Source organism: Fusarium falciforme, chromosome 11, assembly GCF_026873545.1.
Source record: "Fusarium falciforme chromosome 11, complete sequence".
NCBI classification, from domain to species: domain Eukaryota; kingdom Fungi; phylum Ascomycota; class Sordariomycetes; order Hypocreales; family Nectriaceae; genus Fusarium; species Fusarium falciforme.
The window spans coordinates 1,444,465-1,461,203 of NC_070554.1; the positions used below are offsets into that span (position 1 = coordinate 1,444,465).

Consider the following 16,739-nt stretch of genomic DNA (forward strand, 5'->3'; position numbering starts at 1 on the left):
GAGGTGGGCTGTGTCCGAGCAACGACTCATTCACCCGCATCCTCCACTCGACCCCATGTTTACGTCTGGACCAGCCGTTGCGAGACTCTCAGTGGATACACACTCCAGGCGGGGAAGACGGAAGAGAAGACGGTCGATTCTCAGGCTGGGGCATATAAATAAGGCCCAGGAGAAGTCGTTCTTGTGGCAAATTCTCACTGGCAGGGATTTTCTTGAGGGGCATTCACGCCGGACATTCCTACCTATTTCTCCCAGCTTGGTTAAAGATGTCACCATCGCTTGTGAAGCTACCATATCTCAACTTGAGTAAGAACCTTGAGACCCAATTACGAGTGAACCTTGCCTTGTCAATAAAGAGATATTTTTGAGGTAAGTACCTTGCCATTGGGCCCAGGGAAATTAGCACCTCATTCTTGTCGCGGTCCGAAACTATCAAGTCAACCATGACCAAGAGATTCATCATGTCATCTTCCTCTACTCTACATTCAGGCCCCCCTTGGAGTAGAATGTGCTCTTCCCTTCCACTGATTTAGGTAATATGTATCTAATATTTTCTTGACTCGCCTGCCATGGCCCATAGGACCTAACGGTTCTCGTTGCGCTCAGACATGGAGAAGGAGGTGCATTGTCGTGGGTGGAACCAGTGACAAATTATTAAGTAACGTGCGCGTTTTCGAATATCAAGAGACTGAGCCGTTGATATCCTAATGTATCCACGAAATGAGAGATGGATCTCTTTACATGATCGCTTCGTCGAGCTGTCTACTCATCCCGATGCCGATCTCCTTGTAATAACAGCACGGAAGAAGAGGTAAATCTCCCTTCGGCTCTCTACAATCGGCAGAAGAGTCACAACGATGGCCCCAAAGAATGCCCAAATAAAGGTAACCACGATCCACCCGGTGAAGAAGGGCTTGCTGAAGACATATGACGTTCCATACATGGGGATCGGCCAGAGACTGCACACCGTTAGCACCATTCATGCGTTACATAGATCACTGCTTACATGGTCAAAGAAATAGCAATGAACAAGGCAGCGCCGAGAGCATAGTTTCGTGCAACATATAGCTCCTTCTCGATGCCTTGGAGATTCACCAACTCGGCTTCTGTTCTCTCTTGGGCAGTCTTGACCGCAACACCCTCCGTCTGGGCCTTGACGTCAAAGCCGGAGTCATCAACCTGCTGGAGCTCCTTGAACTTTTCAAAGTCATAGTTCTCGGGCTTCAGGTATGTGATGAGCGGCGTGAGAATGATGGGCGCAGTCAATGCTAGCATGTTGCCAGCTACGGTAGGGATGAAATCAGACAGCGTGGCGATAGTGACTGTGCCGTGCTTGTGGTATGCTACACCGATCCAGGTCGAAATGCTGGCGAGTGAGCTAATGATTGGTACTAGAACAATAGCGTATTTGCTCTGCTTTTTCCAGAAAAGTGTGCAGGCACTGGGGATCACGGCACCTATTGTTTGTTAGAGAGCATAGTCAAGATGTGAGAGGACTGTGGACATACCATCGATTAGGATACCGATAGCCGTCACTATAAAGGTAACAGAGAAACCTGCGTAGGTAAGGCCGACAGCGACACATGCAGTCAACAACCCAAAGCTGACAACTGCAATGTGAGAGATGAAAACCAGTCTCTCTCCAGTCGCCTCGGGATTAATATATGAACGGTAAAAGTCATACGTGACCAAGCTGGTTACGGCGACAGTTTCTAATCCTGTTAGGCCTTGGTAGTTGCGTCACTAACTTGAAGTCTCACCTGAACTCATGGCGCTTGTGATAGCCTGGAAGACCATGAGAAGAACCGCTACAACGCCACCTTTTCCCATGATTGTGTATGCCGTATATGGCATGACCAAAGCCGAGTTGATCTCAGCTGGTGACAAGGGAGTCGGGTACGTAGGCCTGAAAATCAGCATCAGTTGAGCGCCGCTTCCACGACAAGACATCACTCACCAGGAGGTTGTGTATTCCAAAGCAGCACCTCCAAGACCAAAGGTAGTTGCGATACAAAAGGGGATACTAAACTGTTTTGTTGTCAGTCGAGAACGAGAGTAAAACCTACTCACATACCCAGCAGAGGGATCCCAAGAGGTATCTAGCGACCGTTGACTTGGGATCAGCAGCAATAGCTTTTTGGAACAGTCTGGGTTTCTTATTAGCATGCCTCCTGCGCAGAATTGATTGAAGAGGATAAATGCTCACTGGGAGTCTACAGTCGCAGAAAAGCCGCCACCCAAGAAGATGAGACCGACCAGGCCCCCGTAAAAGCTCCGCATGGTCAAGAGTTCTCCTCCAGCATTACCCTCAACAGGGCGGATCTCTGACGCGTCTTTGAGAAGCTCCCACATCCTTCCGGGTGATCCGACATGATCCGAGGTTGTGTACATGACGAACATTGATGCGAGCATGATAACGTAGATGATTACAGTGTGCACTATAACAGTATGAGCAAGACCAACGCAATACGAAGAGGCATTGAGTTATACACACCCCACTCTGTGAGAAAAGTAGCTTTGATACCACCGAACAAAGTGTAGATGCAGACTCCCAGGGGAAACAGGAAGCACACAGCAATCTTGTTCATGCCAGTCACCAGATGGAAAACATCAGCTCCGCCGACCAGAAGGTTTACTGCAATGAAGATCTGATAGATCAGAGAGTAGACAGCCAACACGATGTGGCCGGGAGCTCCGTAGCGGTGCTTGACCAGTTCTAGGAAGGTGTGTGCGTTTGGCGCCTTTCTCTTGAGCTCAATGGCGAGGACAGCGAATGTTAGGATGGGAACTGAACACCCGGCTCCGTACCTACTCCAGTCAGTCTATGTTAAAGGACAGGGCCCAGTGTTATCTCATACCAGAATGTGGACGCGATGCCATACGAGTACCCAAACGTTGTCGACGTAAGAAGCGTAGCGCTCAGCGTCCACGAAGACACGACAGACGATGCTATAAGACCAGCTTTAATGGAGCGCTTTGCAGTCAGATACATCTCGGAGTCTTGAACCTCAGAGAAATATCGCTTGAGAGCAAAAGTCGTGAGACTCATGAGGATGGCAAAGATGCCGCCTACACAGGTCTTAGCAGGGGGTAAGTGATGAAATTGGAGTCCTACCTAGTCCCACGATGATTCCATATCCCGTGCCGGAATCGAAAATTGGGAATATTCCTGTCTCAGACATCGTGTAGTCGTTGAACAGCCGAGAGCCCAAGGATGATCTGCAAGAGGGGATTCAGTAAGTCTCGGAGAGGCCAACGTCTTAAATCCATGCATGAGCCACGAGGTTATCCCACTTCACGGTGGATCAAACAAGTGCGGGCATCAAATAGCTGCAAAGGCGTGACATCTCAGCTCAATGGCGAAACACCAAGGATATTCATCCAACTCATCTGTACTACCTCCGCCAGATCCCTGTGAGGCGGAAATATTTCCCTGTCGACAGGCCGTCGAGATAGACGAATCATCTCGTCTATAAAACCCCCCATCATCAGCCTTTGGTAGCACACCACTTCGCCTCGCACCCAACCAGAGACGCCTTCTCCCCCTCTGATACAGTAACACACACATTCGACAAAAACCCCTCACCATGCAGAGTTTCAAAGCCGAGCAGGCTCGCATCCAGGCCAACAAGCGGTGGGAGGACGAGCCCAAGCCGGATACGCCTTCAGGATGGGTCAAGCGCGCCAGAGAAGTGGCAGCCATTCTCAAACTGGACGCAGCTGAGCGAGATGCTGCCGGGAAAACTCCCTTTGCTGAAGTCCAGCTCCTCAAGGACGCTGGTCTCGTCAACCTTCTCGGTCCCCGCGAGTTTGGCGGTGGAGGAGAGACCTGGCAGACTTCATACAAGGTGACTACAGAGATCGCCAAGGCTGATGGAAGCATCGGCCACTTAATTGGCAACCACTACTCATGGTATGACCTGCATCTTTGAGCAATCCCGTGCGGTACCACTGACGCGGAAAAGGTTCTGGAGCTCCCAAATCCTCGGAACGCCCCTGCAGGCACGCCGCTGGCTCCGGGAGTTCACCGAAGGCAACTATTATCTTGGCGGTGCCGTCAACCCTCGCAACGCCGACATGATTGCTCGGGATGAGGGTGACTCTCTTGTCTTCAACGGTGACAAGTTCTTCTCCACCGGTACGTTTTCTAGCTCTGACCGATATTTCCGGTGCTAAATCCTTCCTTCTCCGCAATGCAGGGGGCGTTATCAGTGACGTGACCGTCTTGGAGGGGGTCCTTGAGGATGAGGCAAAGACCCATGTTTTTGCCTACGTCTCCACAAAGGACCCTGGGATCTCGTTCAAGGGCGACTGGGACGTTATCGGACAACGCCTAACGGTGAGTTCAACTCGGCTACTTGTGAGATTTAAGCTAATGGGCTTCAGGAATCCGGAGGGTGTGTTATCCGAAACGTGCGTTTCTCCTGGGAGCACATTGCCGGCTATGAAAACAAGGAGCTCACACCCCGAGACGCATACCACGACTTCATTCTCCCGCCAGTACAGCTTCAGTTTGCAGCTGTCCACGTAGGTGTCGGTATTGGAGCGCTTGAGGCTGCCACCGAGTACACTCGCACTCGCACTCGAGCTTGGCCATACGGCGGGGACGACAAGGCCAAGGCCACAGACGAGTGGTATATCCGGGAAGGCTACGGACGCTTACAAGCGTCGCTTTGGGCAGCCGAGGCCCTCGTTGACCGCACAGCTGAGCGCATATCGAAGCTCATCCATGCTCCAAGAGAGGAGCTCACCCAGGAAGCACGTGGCGAGATTGCAGTCCGTGAGTAGATCCCCCCTTGTCATTGCATATTCACTAACCCAAAGCAGAGGTAGCAGCATCAAAAGCAACTGCAATCGAAGCCGCCATTACGGTGAGTAGCAAGTTCTTTGAGCTCACCGGCGCCTCATCCGGCCTGTCAAAGTACGGCTTTGACAGGTTCTGGCGCAACACTCGCCGTAAGTGGGAACCATTGGATATTCGCTGTACGGCGCTAAAATGACGTCTAGTCCACTCTCTCCACGACCCAATCGTTTACAAGTTCCGTGAAGTGGGCAGCTGGGCCTTGTTGGGGGAAATCCCTGAACCGAGCTGGTACACTTAGACTGGGGATCCATGGGTTGTGGGTAATTAAGAATGGCGAGTCAGTAGGGAATTTTAACGTTGTACGTTTGAGTCAGTTTATCTTTGGATGAGTCCGGATCTAGCTAGCTGTGTATATCCGACAGACAGGCTCTCAACCACAAAGCTTATTTCTCCCCTGGCACAGACTACTGGGGACGTCAGTAATGAAAGTTGTTGAATCATATCTCGCTCTAAAGTCTTACTGCACAATTTATCTTTCGCGCTATTCTACCTTCTCAATCTTGCCAGTCTTGACATCGTAGATGTATCCCGTAATAGGAACGTCGAGCAACAGGGGGTTCTTCTTTACAATGGCAATATCATCCAGAACACTTTTCCTCAAATCTCCAAATGGCAAAAAGGCAATATGTTCTGCGTCCTCTTTTAACTCATCCCGGATCTTCTCCTTGAGCTCGACATCAGAAAATGTCAGCATGCCGCAGTCAGTCTAACCGCCTGTTAGCGTCTCCTGTGGCGATCTGAATACATTTTGATCTCTTACATGGTGGACGATAACAATTTCCCGTGTGCCAAGGAGTTGCTGCGAGATCACGAGGGACCGAATTGCATCAATGGTACGGCCGCCGGCATTTCGAATGACATGGGCATCGCCCTCCTCGAGTCCAAGCACTTTTGCAGGGTCGAGACGAGCATCCATGCACGCTACGACTGCCACTTTGCTAAATAAAGCCCAATTAGATTGATCAGACGGCCGATTAGGCGTTGATTCCTTACCGTCCTGGTGGGAGAGGCAGGTCGCCTTTGTTGAACTGGGCCGCATATTTCTGATTCGCGGCCTCAAATTCAGGGATGACGGATCGGACAAAAGACATGGTTAGAGGGACAGGAAACAACTGGCTTGGAAATGAAAGTAGCCGAGCCTGAGAATCACCTCACTTTATGAATGAGCAGTTCCGCGTCAAATATTCAAGGGAGGTGGGGATGGGCTGAATGCGGGATAGCATCGATAGTCGTCATTTTGGATCACGCTTCGCAATTTGGCAGGATTCGTCACCCACCGTAACCTGCTGCGATAGGTAATTAGAAGCGATCGAAGTCTCAGCTCCTGGCTCAATTCTCCGCGGGTTTCTCTGAGGCCAATTTCTTGCTTCCGGGGTACCTCATCTCTCAGCTTGTTCCCCGAACGATACCATTTACCCTAGCTCTTTTGTTCACAAAATAGTAGCACAGGTCCACAATCATAGAGCAAGGTTACGGGCTTATTGACGATTGGCCTTAGTTTGAAGATGAGGAGCGAGATATTTAGGGTCTCTTAATAACTATGGCTTCCTTTAAACCACGAATACGTCTAACCCTAAAGCCTTATTTTCAAGCCGGACACACCTAATTCAGCGTCGCGAATAAAAAAAATCGAGAATCCACCATACTTAGTAAATGGCAAAATTACAATGTCCTTTGTCTAACTCACTTAGCTACCACCGCTGGTATAGGGTATTTGCATTCCACTCAGACTTGGCAAACGCTGAGAGAAGATTTTGAAAACACCATGAGACTAGAGAAGGTTTCGTGATGGTCAGTTCAAAAGGGGAACTGAAATCCCTCTGCTAGGATGCTTGTGACGAGGCAGCTAGTTATAAGGTGCTTGAATTGAGGCTACCTGATATCGGTTAAAGGGCAGGCTGGACGCTCAACACTTTGACTTGGAATAGGGTTCCAAGGATAAAAAAACAAACTAGAAGAAGTCATCAGTGACATAGTGCAACAAAAATCCTTTAAATAAACGAGAAGGGACTTGTAAGGATTGTTAACGAAATATCAAGGTATGTTGATCATCCTCTCGATGATGATTACTCCTGTTGACTAGACAACGAGGGGAAAATGTGGCTGCCTAACAGGGATTTTATGCTCTCATTCCTCCATTTGGGCTATCAGACAACCACCCTTTCCATGTCGATTCTTGCAGCCTAGAACGAAGACCCAAACTCTTCAGGCAGCAAAGAATAGCCAAGATACAAAAGCCCGAGTTTTCGAGAGCTTGAGATTACGCGGCACATTAGCCAAGATGACGCACCAGCCTCGTCTCCCCGTCGAGCTTATTCTGCAAATTGTGGAAGCTTCGTTGCCGATCACAAATCCCCACGCGATAGTCGATGTATCGCTACCAGAGGTCCAACAACTTGTCGCCTGGTCACAGGTCTGCCGCGCGACCTATGGGACAGCGACTCGGATATTAAGGCAGCATTGCGTCTACTTGGACAGCCACAAAAGGATCCAGAAGTTCTGGAACTGCTTGTCCTTCGCCAAGACATCTACCCCCAGCACGAATCTACCACCAATCATACCCCTCGAAAACACCTCGTCTCTTTACCTGGGCGTTTGTACCCCGGCTCCTCAAGAGTCGGCATTGCTGGGGTCGCTCATCCGCAAGGTGCTCTTTGAGCTTGGCGGCTCAGTACGCCGACTGATCTTGGAGCTGCCAGCTCCCAGGTTCGCCCAGGAGAATGAGCTTGACCCGCATCTTGGCCAAGGCCTATTCGATGGACTTGGTGCCCTCAGCAACGTCGAGGAATTTGTGACGGTGGGAGGTCTGCGCACCGTGGACTTCTGGACGAATGACTTGGGCATCTGGGAACGATGGCCGAAACTGCGAAGCCTGGCGGGCTTCCAGGTGGACCTCGCTGAGGAGGACCTATGGTACCGTGTGGCCAGAGCAAGACACCTCGAACACATGGTGATAGCCCGGCCCCGTCTGTATAGAATACAGAGATGGAACTTCAAGGAGGCCATTGGACAGCACTGGCGGCTCGAGACCGGAGGCGACCCGAAGCTGGCGAGGCCGATGAGTATTGTGCTTGCGGATCACGAGTTCACGCCGTCGTTGATCGATGAAACGGACGCGAAAATACATGACCCACAAGGTCTCGTGTCTGCCGTCAAGTTTTCAGTGCCCATGTTCGGCAAGCAGTTTGTGAGAACAGACCATGCGTGTCGTGAGTGGATGATGGCTGCCATGAAGGAGGGCACTCTTTGGGAGTATGGAAAGGCAGATACTTTCGACATGTAGGAAGGTATTATTTGATGGGCTACAACAACGCTGAGGATGTTTTGCTTGCCACAAAGAAGATAGGTTGAGAAAACGCATTTCTCGGTTGCAGTCCTTGAGGACATCTTGCGGAGCTAGAGTTTGCTTTGTTAACGATGTACTCCGTAGATAGTTTGAATCTAAAGGCATGACGTTCATTTTTACAGCTACTGATGTGAGCCTAACGATTGTCTCGTTATAGTAAACAAGCCGGGCTGCAATCGCAATGTCCTCGAGTGCCTTGAGCGGCTAATAAGAACCCATGCTCTAGGCTTGTTTGGAGCCTTTTGCACCGGTCAGAATAGTTGAAACCTTGGGGAAGGAAGTCACTGAGGCAGAGCATTCCGAATTTGTTGCTTCTGCTACTGCTTCAAGGCGACTCGTTCCATGGATGTCTTGGATGCCTGAAAACTGCCTCTGTGAAGTGATCTTCACAAAAGCATACTCACTGGATCACCAATATTGAGTGACATTATTTTGGCCAAATCCGTCAAACTCTCACCCGCTGATCTCAAGGCAGCAGAATAAAGTATCGTCTTATTTGATCTCAAAACTGGTGGATCCTACCAGCTCCACCACAAGCATACGTGAGGAACGTGGGTATTGATGGGCTCCCGCTGCCAGTCTGGGTCGGGCCCGGTTCCAATCCACCTTTTGTTGGGGAAGCCGCCATGCCTCGCTGCTATGACGAGTATCACGGGAGATATCCGAAAGACGAGTCTGGTGAGGTTCTCATGGAAGTGATTCCCAGCGGGCCCAATATAGCACAGAGATATGGACAGAGAATGCAGGGAGGCTACAATCAAGATAGTGGAAGGGAGCTGTTGTGAGCTGCCTCGTCTTCACGGGGAGAACGAGACGATGACTGCGCGATCGGATATGCATAGATGCAAGAGTCGCGTAAGAGGAACCGAGGTGGTCTCGACTATGTAAGAACGCGATGAACATGTAACTGGGATAGAGAAAGGAATATATAATGGCTTATCAAAATTAACCACTTGCAAGTCTTTGAGTCCTTCTCCACGTCTTAGATGGTGTACCTGAAGCCCTTATCCTGGACATCGGTGAGATCTGAGTCGGTCGACACACCAGCCTGCTGACTGCCTCCCAAGCCTTCGACCACATATTGAACCTGCCCATCTGCCGCCTTGGCATCTCGACTTGCGTTCTTGCGCTTGACAACAATAGCAAATACGATGTAGGTGATGATGAGACCAATCATGGATGACAAGCTCAAGATACAGCCTTTGGTATAGCGGGGTGCGTCCTTTGAGGTCCAGGCGAAAGGGCTGACAATGCATCCTACGCAATAAGCGATGAAAAATGCGACAGATACGACGCTCTTCTTTGTGTTTCCCTTGACGTTGCTGGCAATGATGCTAGCTGAGCTACTGAGCAGTGCTGACGAGCAACCTCCAAGCCAAGTGGACACGACGATGCCCCATTCGGCGCCCTCACGAGGAAGACTCATGAGCAGGACAGCGCCAAGAAGAGGGACAAAGCAGAGGCCGATGGCGGTGTAGGTTCGGGTTCCGGGGAACATTCGTGGGACGAGAGCACCGATCCAGACTGTTGCCGTGTTGCAAGCTCCTGCTGGCATTCCGACAAGCATTGTATGGAGCTTGCTGTAACCGAAGCCGTTGATGACACTGGCGCTGAACTACCAACTTTTAGCATCACGATGCCCAGAAAGGGCTTGATTTGACTCACCTTCATGATGGGAGTGGTTAAGGTGATGCACAAACCCATCATCATGTAGATCCATGTCATAGGCGACAGCAGAGCCTCCTTGACCTGCTTCTTGTTAAACTCGGCCCGATCGCGAGTCGCTCGGTCAACAGCTAGTCTTTGAGTAGCAATCTCTCTCTCAGACTCGTTCAAGAACCAGGCCGTAGATGTATCCCGCGGCATCATGAAGATAAAAAGGACGCCCACCAAGGATGTCAAGCCACCGCAGATGATGAACAACGTGCGCCACGGAGCAAGAGAAATGTTGGACTGTCCGATTCCGTACATCATAAGGGCGCCGATGATCTGGGAGACACCGTTCATGGAGACCCATGTCGCCACGCGGATTGGGTGCTCCCTCTTCACGTACCAGTTCGATGTGATGATGATGAAGGCGGGAGAAACGGTTCCTGTAGCGTGAGTGGGTTGATTAGCCTGTGCTCTCGACAGCCGTTGTGGTCGACGGAAGACATACCCTCAGTAAACCCCAGAAAGAACCTCGCCGCTGCTAGTCCCTGGAAGGTCTGACACGCAGCCATGGCCATGTTGACGCCACCCCAGACGACGATAGTGCAGCCCACATAGAGGGTAATCGGTAGTCGCGAGAGAAGGTAAGCCGCAGGGTATTCTGAGCAGAGCTGGCCGAGGTAGAAGAGGGAGACGGCCCAGGAGAATTGCTCTCCGGTGAGGTGGAGGTCGTCGCGGAGTCCAAAGATGGCGGCCTGGTTGATGGACTGTTTGTCGAGATCTGCAAGTTGATAAAGGTCAGCATTGCCACTTTACAGGATTCCAGCGTGAGACTTGCACTGAAAGAAGTAGACAAGGGCCATCAGAGGCATAATGACGCAGTCCAACTTCCGAACAACCTTCTTGGCCTGTTCGGGGTCGATGTTGTAAAGCTCATCATTGTTGATGGTTTCGCACTGCTTGGAAGCAGGATCAAGGCTCTGCCTCTGCTTTTCGGCAGCGTCGACGGACATGGTCAAGATGAGAGTGTAGAGATAATGAGAAGAATGGGTTGAGAATGAGCAGTTGGTGGCAATTGTAAAAGGGAGCTATCTCGTTTAATATACGTATCGTATATCGTTTAACTTAGCCTTTCGTTCATCATGGAGACGCCTCCAAAGATGCCCTCGGGTGTCACGTCCGAGAGCCTAGATGTGTTGGTCTAAAACGCCTCCAACTTCCCTTCCCCCATGATGCGATCTTTTCTTTTCCCCCACAGCTAACCCCGGAATACCTTATCTAGGAAGGTTAGATCGACCTCGGAACATGGGGTAAACGCGGGGAAAAGTCATCGTCAGCTGAACCTTGCGGCCTTCGGGCACAGCGCCCGCTCCCCATGGGGGCTGGTAGGCTGGAGAAGCCCTCGGATGTCGCATCCGGGGGCCCCTGGATGTGTCGTCGGCGTTTGTCAAGCATTTCACCGATATCGAGGGGCTCCTATCTTTTGGATCTGAGGGTCGGGAATGGTAATGACTTGGCGGCCCTCTCCGGGGTTGGAGTATGGACGGGAAGTCGGCTATATGGAACTACATATAGCCAACCGATGAACCATACAACCAGCGCACGATCACCAGCCGGCGCTACGATCGCTTTCATCATGATACCACGATCAACCATCTTAGCATCCTCTTTGCGACATCTTCGAGCGTCTCGTCGCATCCCATCAACATCTCCCAAGTCCCTAAGACGGAGCTTGTCCCAAGCAGCTCGACCAGAGAACAATGGCCCAAGCTCGTCAACACATGCTAGCAAGCCTCAAGGCATTAGCGCCTTTGGGGTTGTCGCGTCGATGGCCATAGCTGCCGCTATGGGCTACGGCGCGTCAACACTAAGTACGAGCAACGACGCAGCAGCCGCTCCAATTCTGGACGAGCGCAGACTGCCACAAGTTAACTATGCTTCCTTGAAGGACATGGAAAAGGTAGCTATTCCTCCAAATATGGACAGGCAGACAGCGCTAATGTCGAGGATTACGGACCATCGAGGAGATCCAATCCCTGTTTAGCGACGTCGACGGCATCATCTCGACAGATTCAGACGACCTCCTCGCACACGGCTACTCGGAATGGTCTTCAGTAAACGTCGATACCCTACCAGTCGCTGTGGCCTATCCGCGAAGTACCGAACATGTCAGTGGTATTGCCCGCATCTGCCACAAGTGGAAGGTTCCCATCATCCCGTTTTCCGGAGGCAGCTCGGTTGAGGGACACATAAGCGCTCCCTTTGGAGGCGTAAGCATAGACTTTGCGTACATGGACAGCATCGTGAAGCTTAACAAGGAGGATATGGACGTTGTTGTGCAACCGAGTGTCTGCTGGACGGATCTGAACCATGAGCTTGCCAAGCAGGGAACAGGACTGTGGTTCCCGATTGATCCTGGTAAGTTCAACTCTCGTCCTCGCAGTATTTCCTTGCTTAGGACTGATCTGTTTTGTAGCTCCAAGTGCCAAGATCGGAGGCATGATTGGCACCAATTGTTCTGGCACCAACGCTGTTCGCTACGGAACCATGCGGGATTGGGTCATCAACATGACCGTGGTTCTCGCGGACGGCAGTGTCGTCAAGACTCGACGCCGTCCCCGCAAATGCAGCGCAGGATACAACCTGAACGGCCTCATCGTAGGATCTGAGGGTACTCTTGGCATCGTCACAGAAGCGACCCTCAAGCTCGCTGCTGTACCAGACCATTTCTCCGTGGCGGTGGTCCCTTTCGACGACTTGAGGGGCGCTGTTTCCGCCGCTGCCGACATTATCCGGAGAGGTGTTCAAGTAGCAGCTGTCGAGCTCATGGACGAAACACAGATGAGAATCGTCAACGAGGGCGGTGCAACACGACCACGCGTTTGGAAGGAGACGCCAACACTGTTTCTCAAGTTCTCGGGCACGAAAGGAACAGTTGACGATAACATCAACACGGTCCGCGAGATCATGAAGCCGTATAGTCCCCTTGCCTTCGAGTTCGCACGAGATGAGCATGAGCAGAAAATGCTGTGGTCGGCAAGGAAAGAGTCGCTCTACTCTCTCTTGGCGATGCGGCAGGATGGCGAAGAGATGTGTAAGACCTGCCATCCACTTGACTGAAACAAGATCTAACACATCAATAGGGAACACCGATGTGGCCGTTCCGCTGAGCAGATTAGCCGACATCATCGAAGACAGTAAAGCCCACGCCGCTTCCCTAGGCCTGAAAGCCTGTGTCAAAGGACACATCGGCGACAGCAACTTTCACGAGAACATCACATACAACAAGGCGGACCCTCAAGAGGCTGAGAGGGCCAAGATGGCGGTAAAGACCATGGTCAAGCGCGCGCTCGAGATGGAAGGCACTTGCACAGGAGAGCACGGAGTTGGCATTGGGAAAAAGGATGCCCTGTTGCAAGAGGTTGGTCAAGACACTATCCAGGTCATGGTAAGTCGTGTTGTCCGTGCAGAGCTTCAACTGTTTTATTGACCATTTGTTTAGAAACTTTTGAAAGGAGTGTTGGATCCCTACTGGATTATGTGAGTTGTTTGATCCCCCCTTTCATGCCCTGCGTACTGACTACCAGTGATTAGGAACCCAGGCAAAGTGTTCAACAGATAGTAACGTAACTTCGAGACGTTTCTCTCCAGTCCTACAATAGGGACTATGGGAATCGATCCAGTGGTCAAACAGGGTGGTACCTTGGTTAACTATGGATGGCATTTCCATTCCAAAAGGCACAACGAACCTCCCAAGGTGGCTTGGTCAAGAACAATAATGGTGTTCCCCTAAGTTCCTTCAATAAATTCTACAAGAATCATGTGCTGAGTGAATTCATGCGCTGAAACATGGTATGAGCAGTGACCTCATTTTGTGCTAGGTTTGTATTATATCTATACATTCTGCACCCGTTCAGATCCGTCATCCCTTCGCTTCATACACAGCTCCATGTATGTGTAATACTCGTACTCAAATGCTGAACCAACAGCCCAGGGAGTGTCCTCAATATCCCACCCAGGAACCTCCCTCTCGAATCCATGTTGTACAGGCATTCCAGGCCGAAACAGTGTGATTTCACGCAAGCTGGGGAATTGACCACCCAATGCCAAGCCGTGCATCTCGTCATGCAGCTTTTCATAGCCGTATACCCCCTGTCTCATCTGGTAATCGATTACATCTGTCTTAAAGTCTATAACCTCAATTGACGTGGGCAAGGCCTCAGCCAGAGGGATTGCGCTCGGGTTGTCCTCCGCACCAACAAAGTCGTTCCTAGCGATTGAGAGATGCGTGAGAGCTTTCAAGCTCTGAAGAGACCCGATCTTGCCCGTCGCATTACGATTATGTTGGTAAGCGGACGTGTCAAGCCCGAACCTGACCAAGTTTTGACCCAACTCTCTAAGAACGTCTCCGAACTCGTACAGGTCCCCTTTCCAGTCTCCGTAGAGAGAATAGTTGGCTATATCATAATTTCCGGCAACGATGGTAAAATCCTCAAGCCTTTTACGGCGGGATAAGACGTCCCTCATGGTTGACGCATCCACGATGCACTTGTCGAGATTCAGCTGTCGCAAATTGCACGGGTAATCCGACCATTCCATATCCATGATCCTGCCATCTGTCCAGTCGAACCCGGATAGTCCAAGCTTTCCAAGGTTCGGATCAAGGAGGATTGACTCGAAATAGTCGATGTATACGCAGGTCTGCCCCTGCGCGGCCGTAATGCGAAGCTCTTGTAGATTGTGCAGATGGTTTGCAATGGTATGTGGCTCGCCCGTGTTTTGGCTGAGCCATCCACCCAGCAGGTATGGTAACGTCAAGGATGTTTCTTTGTAGAAATATAGTTCCATCAATCGCAAACGAGGCAACAACGCAAGGAGGAAGCTCGCAACGCCAGATCCTTTTCGTCCAAAGATGATGTCGCGTTTCAGCAGATCGATGAACTCTGAGGACATGTTTAGCGACCCAATTCGATCTCCAAGCAAATCCATGAGATTATCCTCTATTGATAGATTCCCATTGGCGAGGGAAATCTCCCGGGTCGAAAAGCCAAGATGAGGGTTGCTGGCAAGGGCTGTAGCTAGGAGAAGATGATCGCCAAAGTAGTATTCGTTTAGTCCCCAGGGTACGACTGTTCGGTATAGTGGAGTCTGAACCAGATGATGAAATCGTCGGCATACAAGGCTCAGTGCTGTGAGAGTTTTGAGGGGCTCAAGGTCGCGGTAATTGTCCTGGAGGACTACATTGAAGTGTAAAAAGATCTGCATCCAGATCTCATCTGGGAGAAAGATAACCATGATGGATAATAGAGTCTCAGACGATTGGGAACTTGAACGGAACAATCGTCAAAGACGTACGGTACGATGTTGTGTGTGAAGGAGGTGAAGAAAAACAGAGCTAGAGGCGGTCAGCAGCCAACAAAGTTGTAGTTATAAGTTAACCAAGACGATCGATTCACGTGGCATCATGCGATGGTTGCCTAGATTCATGTGCCCAACAACTTAATTTTTGATAGGAAAACCCCAACGAAGAAATTGAAGAGTTTTCACACCTCGGCGTGAACTGAAAACTTTGGCGGTCCAGCTGCGCAGGCATCCGTCACGAGTTCACGACCGAGTTCGCGGGCGAGGGGGATACTCATGGTGGGCGAGAAGGATTTCATGCATAAGAAAAAAAGTGAACTAGAATCAGCATGAGAGACAGCGAAAAGATTAGGGTTTGAAAGCTATAATGGTCTCGCAGTGCAGGTATCTTTCATATGCTCATGACACAATTCATCAGTCAGGGGGTTTCCCAGAACACCCAGGAGTTAATGAACAAGAAATAAGTAAAAACCGCAGGCTAGAGAGAACACAGCAAAAAGATTGGTTTTTAGGTGGATGGTTTTTTTAGGTGGGCGTCTGGTCAGAGGTGAGTAGTAGGGTTATAGGGTTGCGGAAAGAGGAGAGATTTTCTAGGAGCGGAATTAAAGGCCACTTGACCAGACGCCAAGCACTTTTGTGCTTTTAGGATGAGAGGGAAAAGGGTAACCTTGCTTAAAAGGCCTTGAACTGAGACTCTAGGGGTTAAACAAAAAAGTGGTTTTTAGGTTTGCGGAAAGAAGATAGAGTTTATAGGAGCGGGAGTAAGGAAGAGTTAACCACTCGACTAGGACGCTGAGCATTCGTGTGTGCTTTTAGGGTGGTAGGTAAAGAGGTAACCTTGCTTATCCCATGAGCTGTCATAAGCCTCCGGCGGGGTCACGACAGGGGGGTCAGTCCAATTAAAATGCGCGAAATGAAAGGTACATTACTAGCCTAACAAATTGGCCTATGGTATAAGTACCAACAATCTGGCGAGTTACAAATCGCAACATTACACCTCTTGCAGCCGTAGACCGTCTGCCGGCCGCGATGCCGCCTCTTGTTGCCGTCAACCTCCTGCAGAGCTGTTATTTTCTGGCCCCTTGACCTCGGCTGCCCAAGCTGAATTCCTTGACAGGCTAGGCAGTCTGATTTTACATGCCGATTGACATGGTTGATCGTGCGATTGAGGTGTTCACGGCGTTTTTGGGGGTTATTGAGTGTTGAGATGAGCATGTTGTATTGATTAAAGAAGAAGAAAGACTAGCGCGAACCAGCGAAAGCTATAGACAAGAAGACATCCACATCCCAGCCACCAATGGATCGGAATAGCCATTGATCCGTCAAAGCAACGGATCTCAACACTCCCACTCGAGCCATTGGTGCGAGATGTTTCTGCGTAACAGAGTGTGGCCTCATTAAAACCTCAAAAACACCTTCGTGGGTGAAAAATAGGAAAGAGCTTCTATTACCACACCTGCGTTGGATTGTTCGGTCGCCGGGGCCTTAGCACCCTGGATCCCCCAGATTGTTTGATGA

General features: G+C 50.5%; 6 protein-coding genes and 1 pseudogene across 7 annotated transcripts, besides 1 other annotated feature; 3 read left to right on the forward strand and 4 right to left on the reverse strand.

The window, feature by feature from the left end:
• Positions 1-766: 766 nt before the first annotated feature.
• On the reverse strand, positions 767-3,182 carry NCS54_01339300 (Hypothetical protein; the record flags this gene model as incomplete). Its single annotated transcript, XM_053158588.1, has 10 exons — positions 767-959; positions 1,007-1,457; positions 1,509-1,712; positions 1,761-1,906; positions 1,958-2,028; positions 2,075-2,147; positions 2,207-2,438; positions 2,495-2,808; positions 2,859-3,069; positions 3,116-3,182. The coding sequence occupies 10 exons, from the start codon at positions 3,180-3,182 to the stop codon at positions 767-769; spliced, it is 1,962 nt and encodes a 653-aa protein (XP_053014563.1).
• Positions 3,183-3,587: 405 nt separating this feature from the next.
• On the forward strand, positions 3,588-5,102 carry NCS54_01339400 (Hypothetical protein; the record flags this gene model as incomplete). The annotated part of the gene is made up of 6 exons (XM_053158589.1): positions 3,588-3,913; positions 3,966-4,138; positions 4,200-4,339; positions 4,387-4,780; positions 4,828-4,956; positions 5,008-5,102. The coding sequence occupies 6 exons, from the start codon at positions 3,588-3,590 to the stop codon at positions 5,100-5,102; spliced, it is 1,257 nt and encodes a 418-aa protein (XP_053014564.1).
• Positions 5,103-5,345: 243 nt separating this feature from the next.
• Positions 5,346-5,979, reverse strand: NCS54_01339500 (annotated as a pseudogene). The gene is made up of 3 exons: positions 5,858-5,979; positions 5,625-5,802; positions 5,346-5,570 (listed from the first exon to the last, which is right to left on the reverse strand).
• Positions 5,346-5,979: a sequence feature.
• Positions 5,980-7,145: 1,166 nt separating this feature from the next.
• Positions 7,146-8,147, forward strand: NCS54_01339600 (Hypothetical protein; the record flags this gene model as incomplete). The annotated part of the gene is made up of 1 exon (XM_053158590.1): positions 7,146-8,147. One exon carries the CDS (start codon positions 7,146-7,148, stop codon positions 8,145-8,147), a length of 1,002 nt encoding a protein of 333 aa, XP_053014565.1.
• Positions 8,148-9,192: 1,045 nt separating this feature from the next.
• NCS54_01339700 (MFS domain-containing protein) lies at positions 9,193-10,873 on the reverse strand (the record flags this gene model as incomplete). The annotated part of the gene is made up of 4 exons (XM_053158591.1): positions 9,193-9,825; positions 9,876-10,303; positions 10,369-10,641; positions 10,699-10,873. The coding sequence occupies 4 exons, from the start codon at positions 10,871-10,873 to the stop codon at positions 9,193-9,195; spliced, it is 1,509 nt and encodes a 502-aa protein (XP_053014566.1).
• Positions 10,874-11,496: 623 nt separating this feature from the next.
• Positions 11,497-13,482, forward strand: NCS54_01339800 (FAD-binding PCMH-type domain-containing protein; the record flags this gene model as incomplete). The annotated part of the gene is made up of 6 exons (XM_053158592.1): positions 11,497-11,820; positions 11,885-12,278; positions 12,337-12,954; positions 13,004-13,308; positions 13,363-13,400; positions 13,455-13,482. 6 exons carry the CDS (start codon positions 11,497-11,499, stop codon positions 13,480-13,482), a joined length of 1,707 nt encoding a protein of 568 aa, XP_053014567.1.
• A 272-nt stretch (positions 13,483-13,754) lies between these two features.
• NCS54_01339900 (F-box domain-containing protein) lies at positions 13,755-15,155 on the reverse strand (the record flags this gene model as incomplete). The annotated part of the gene is made up of 1 exon (XM_053158593.1): positions 13,755-15,155. One exon carries the CDS (start codon positions 15,153-15,155, stop codon positions 13,755-13,757), a length of 1,401 nt encoding a protein of 466 aa, XP_053014568.1.
• Between the last annotated feature and the right edge of the window lie 1,584 nt (positions 15,156-16,739).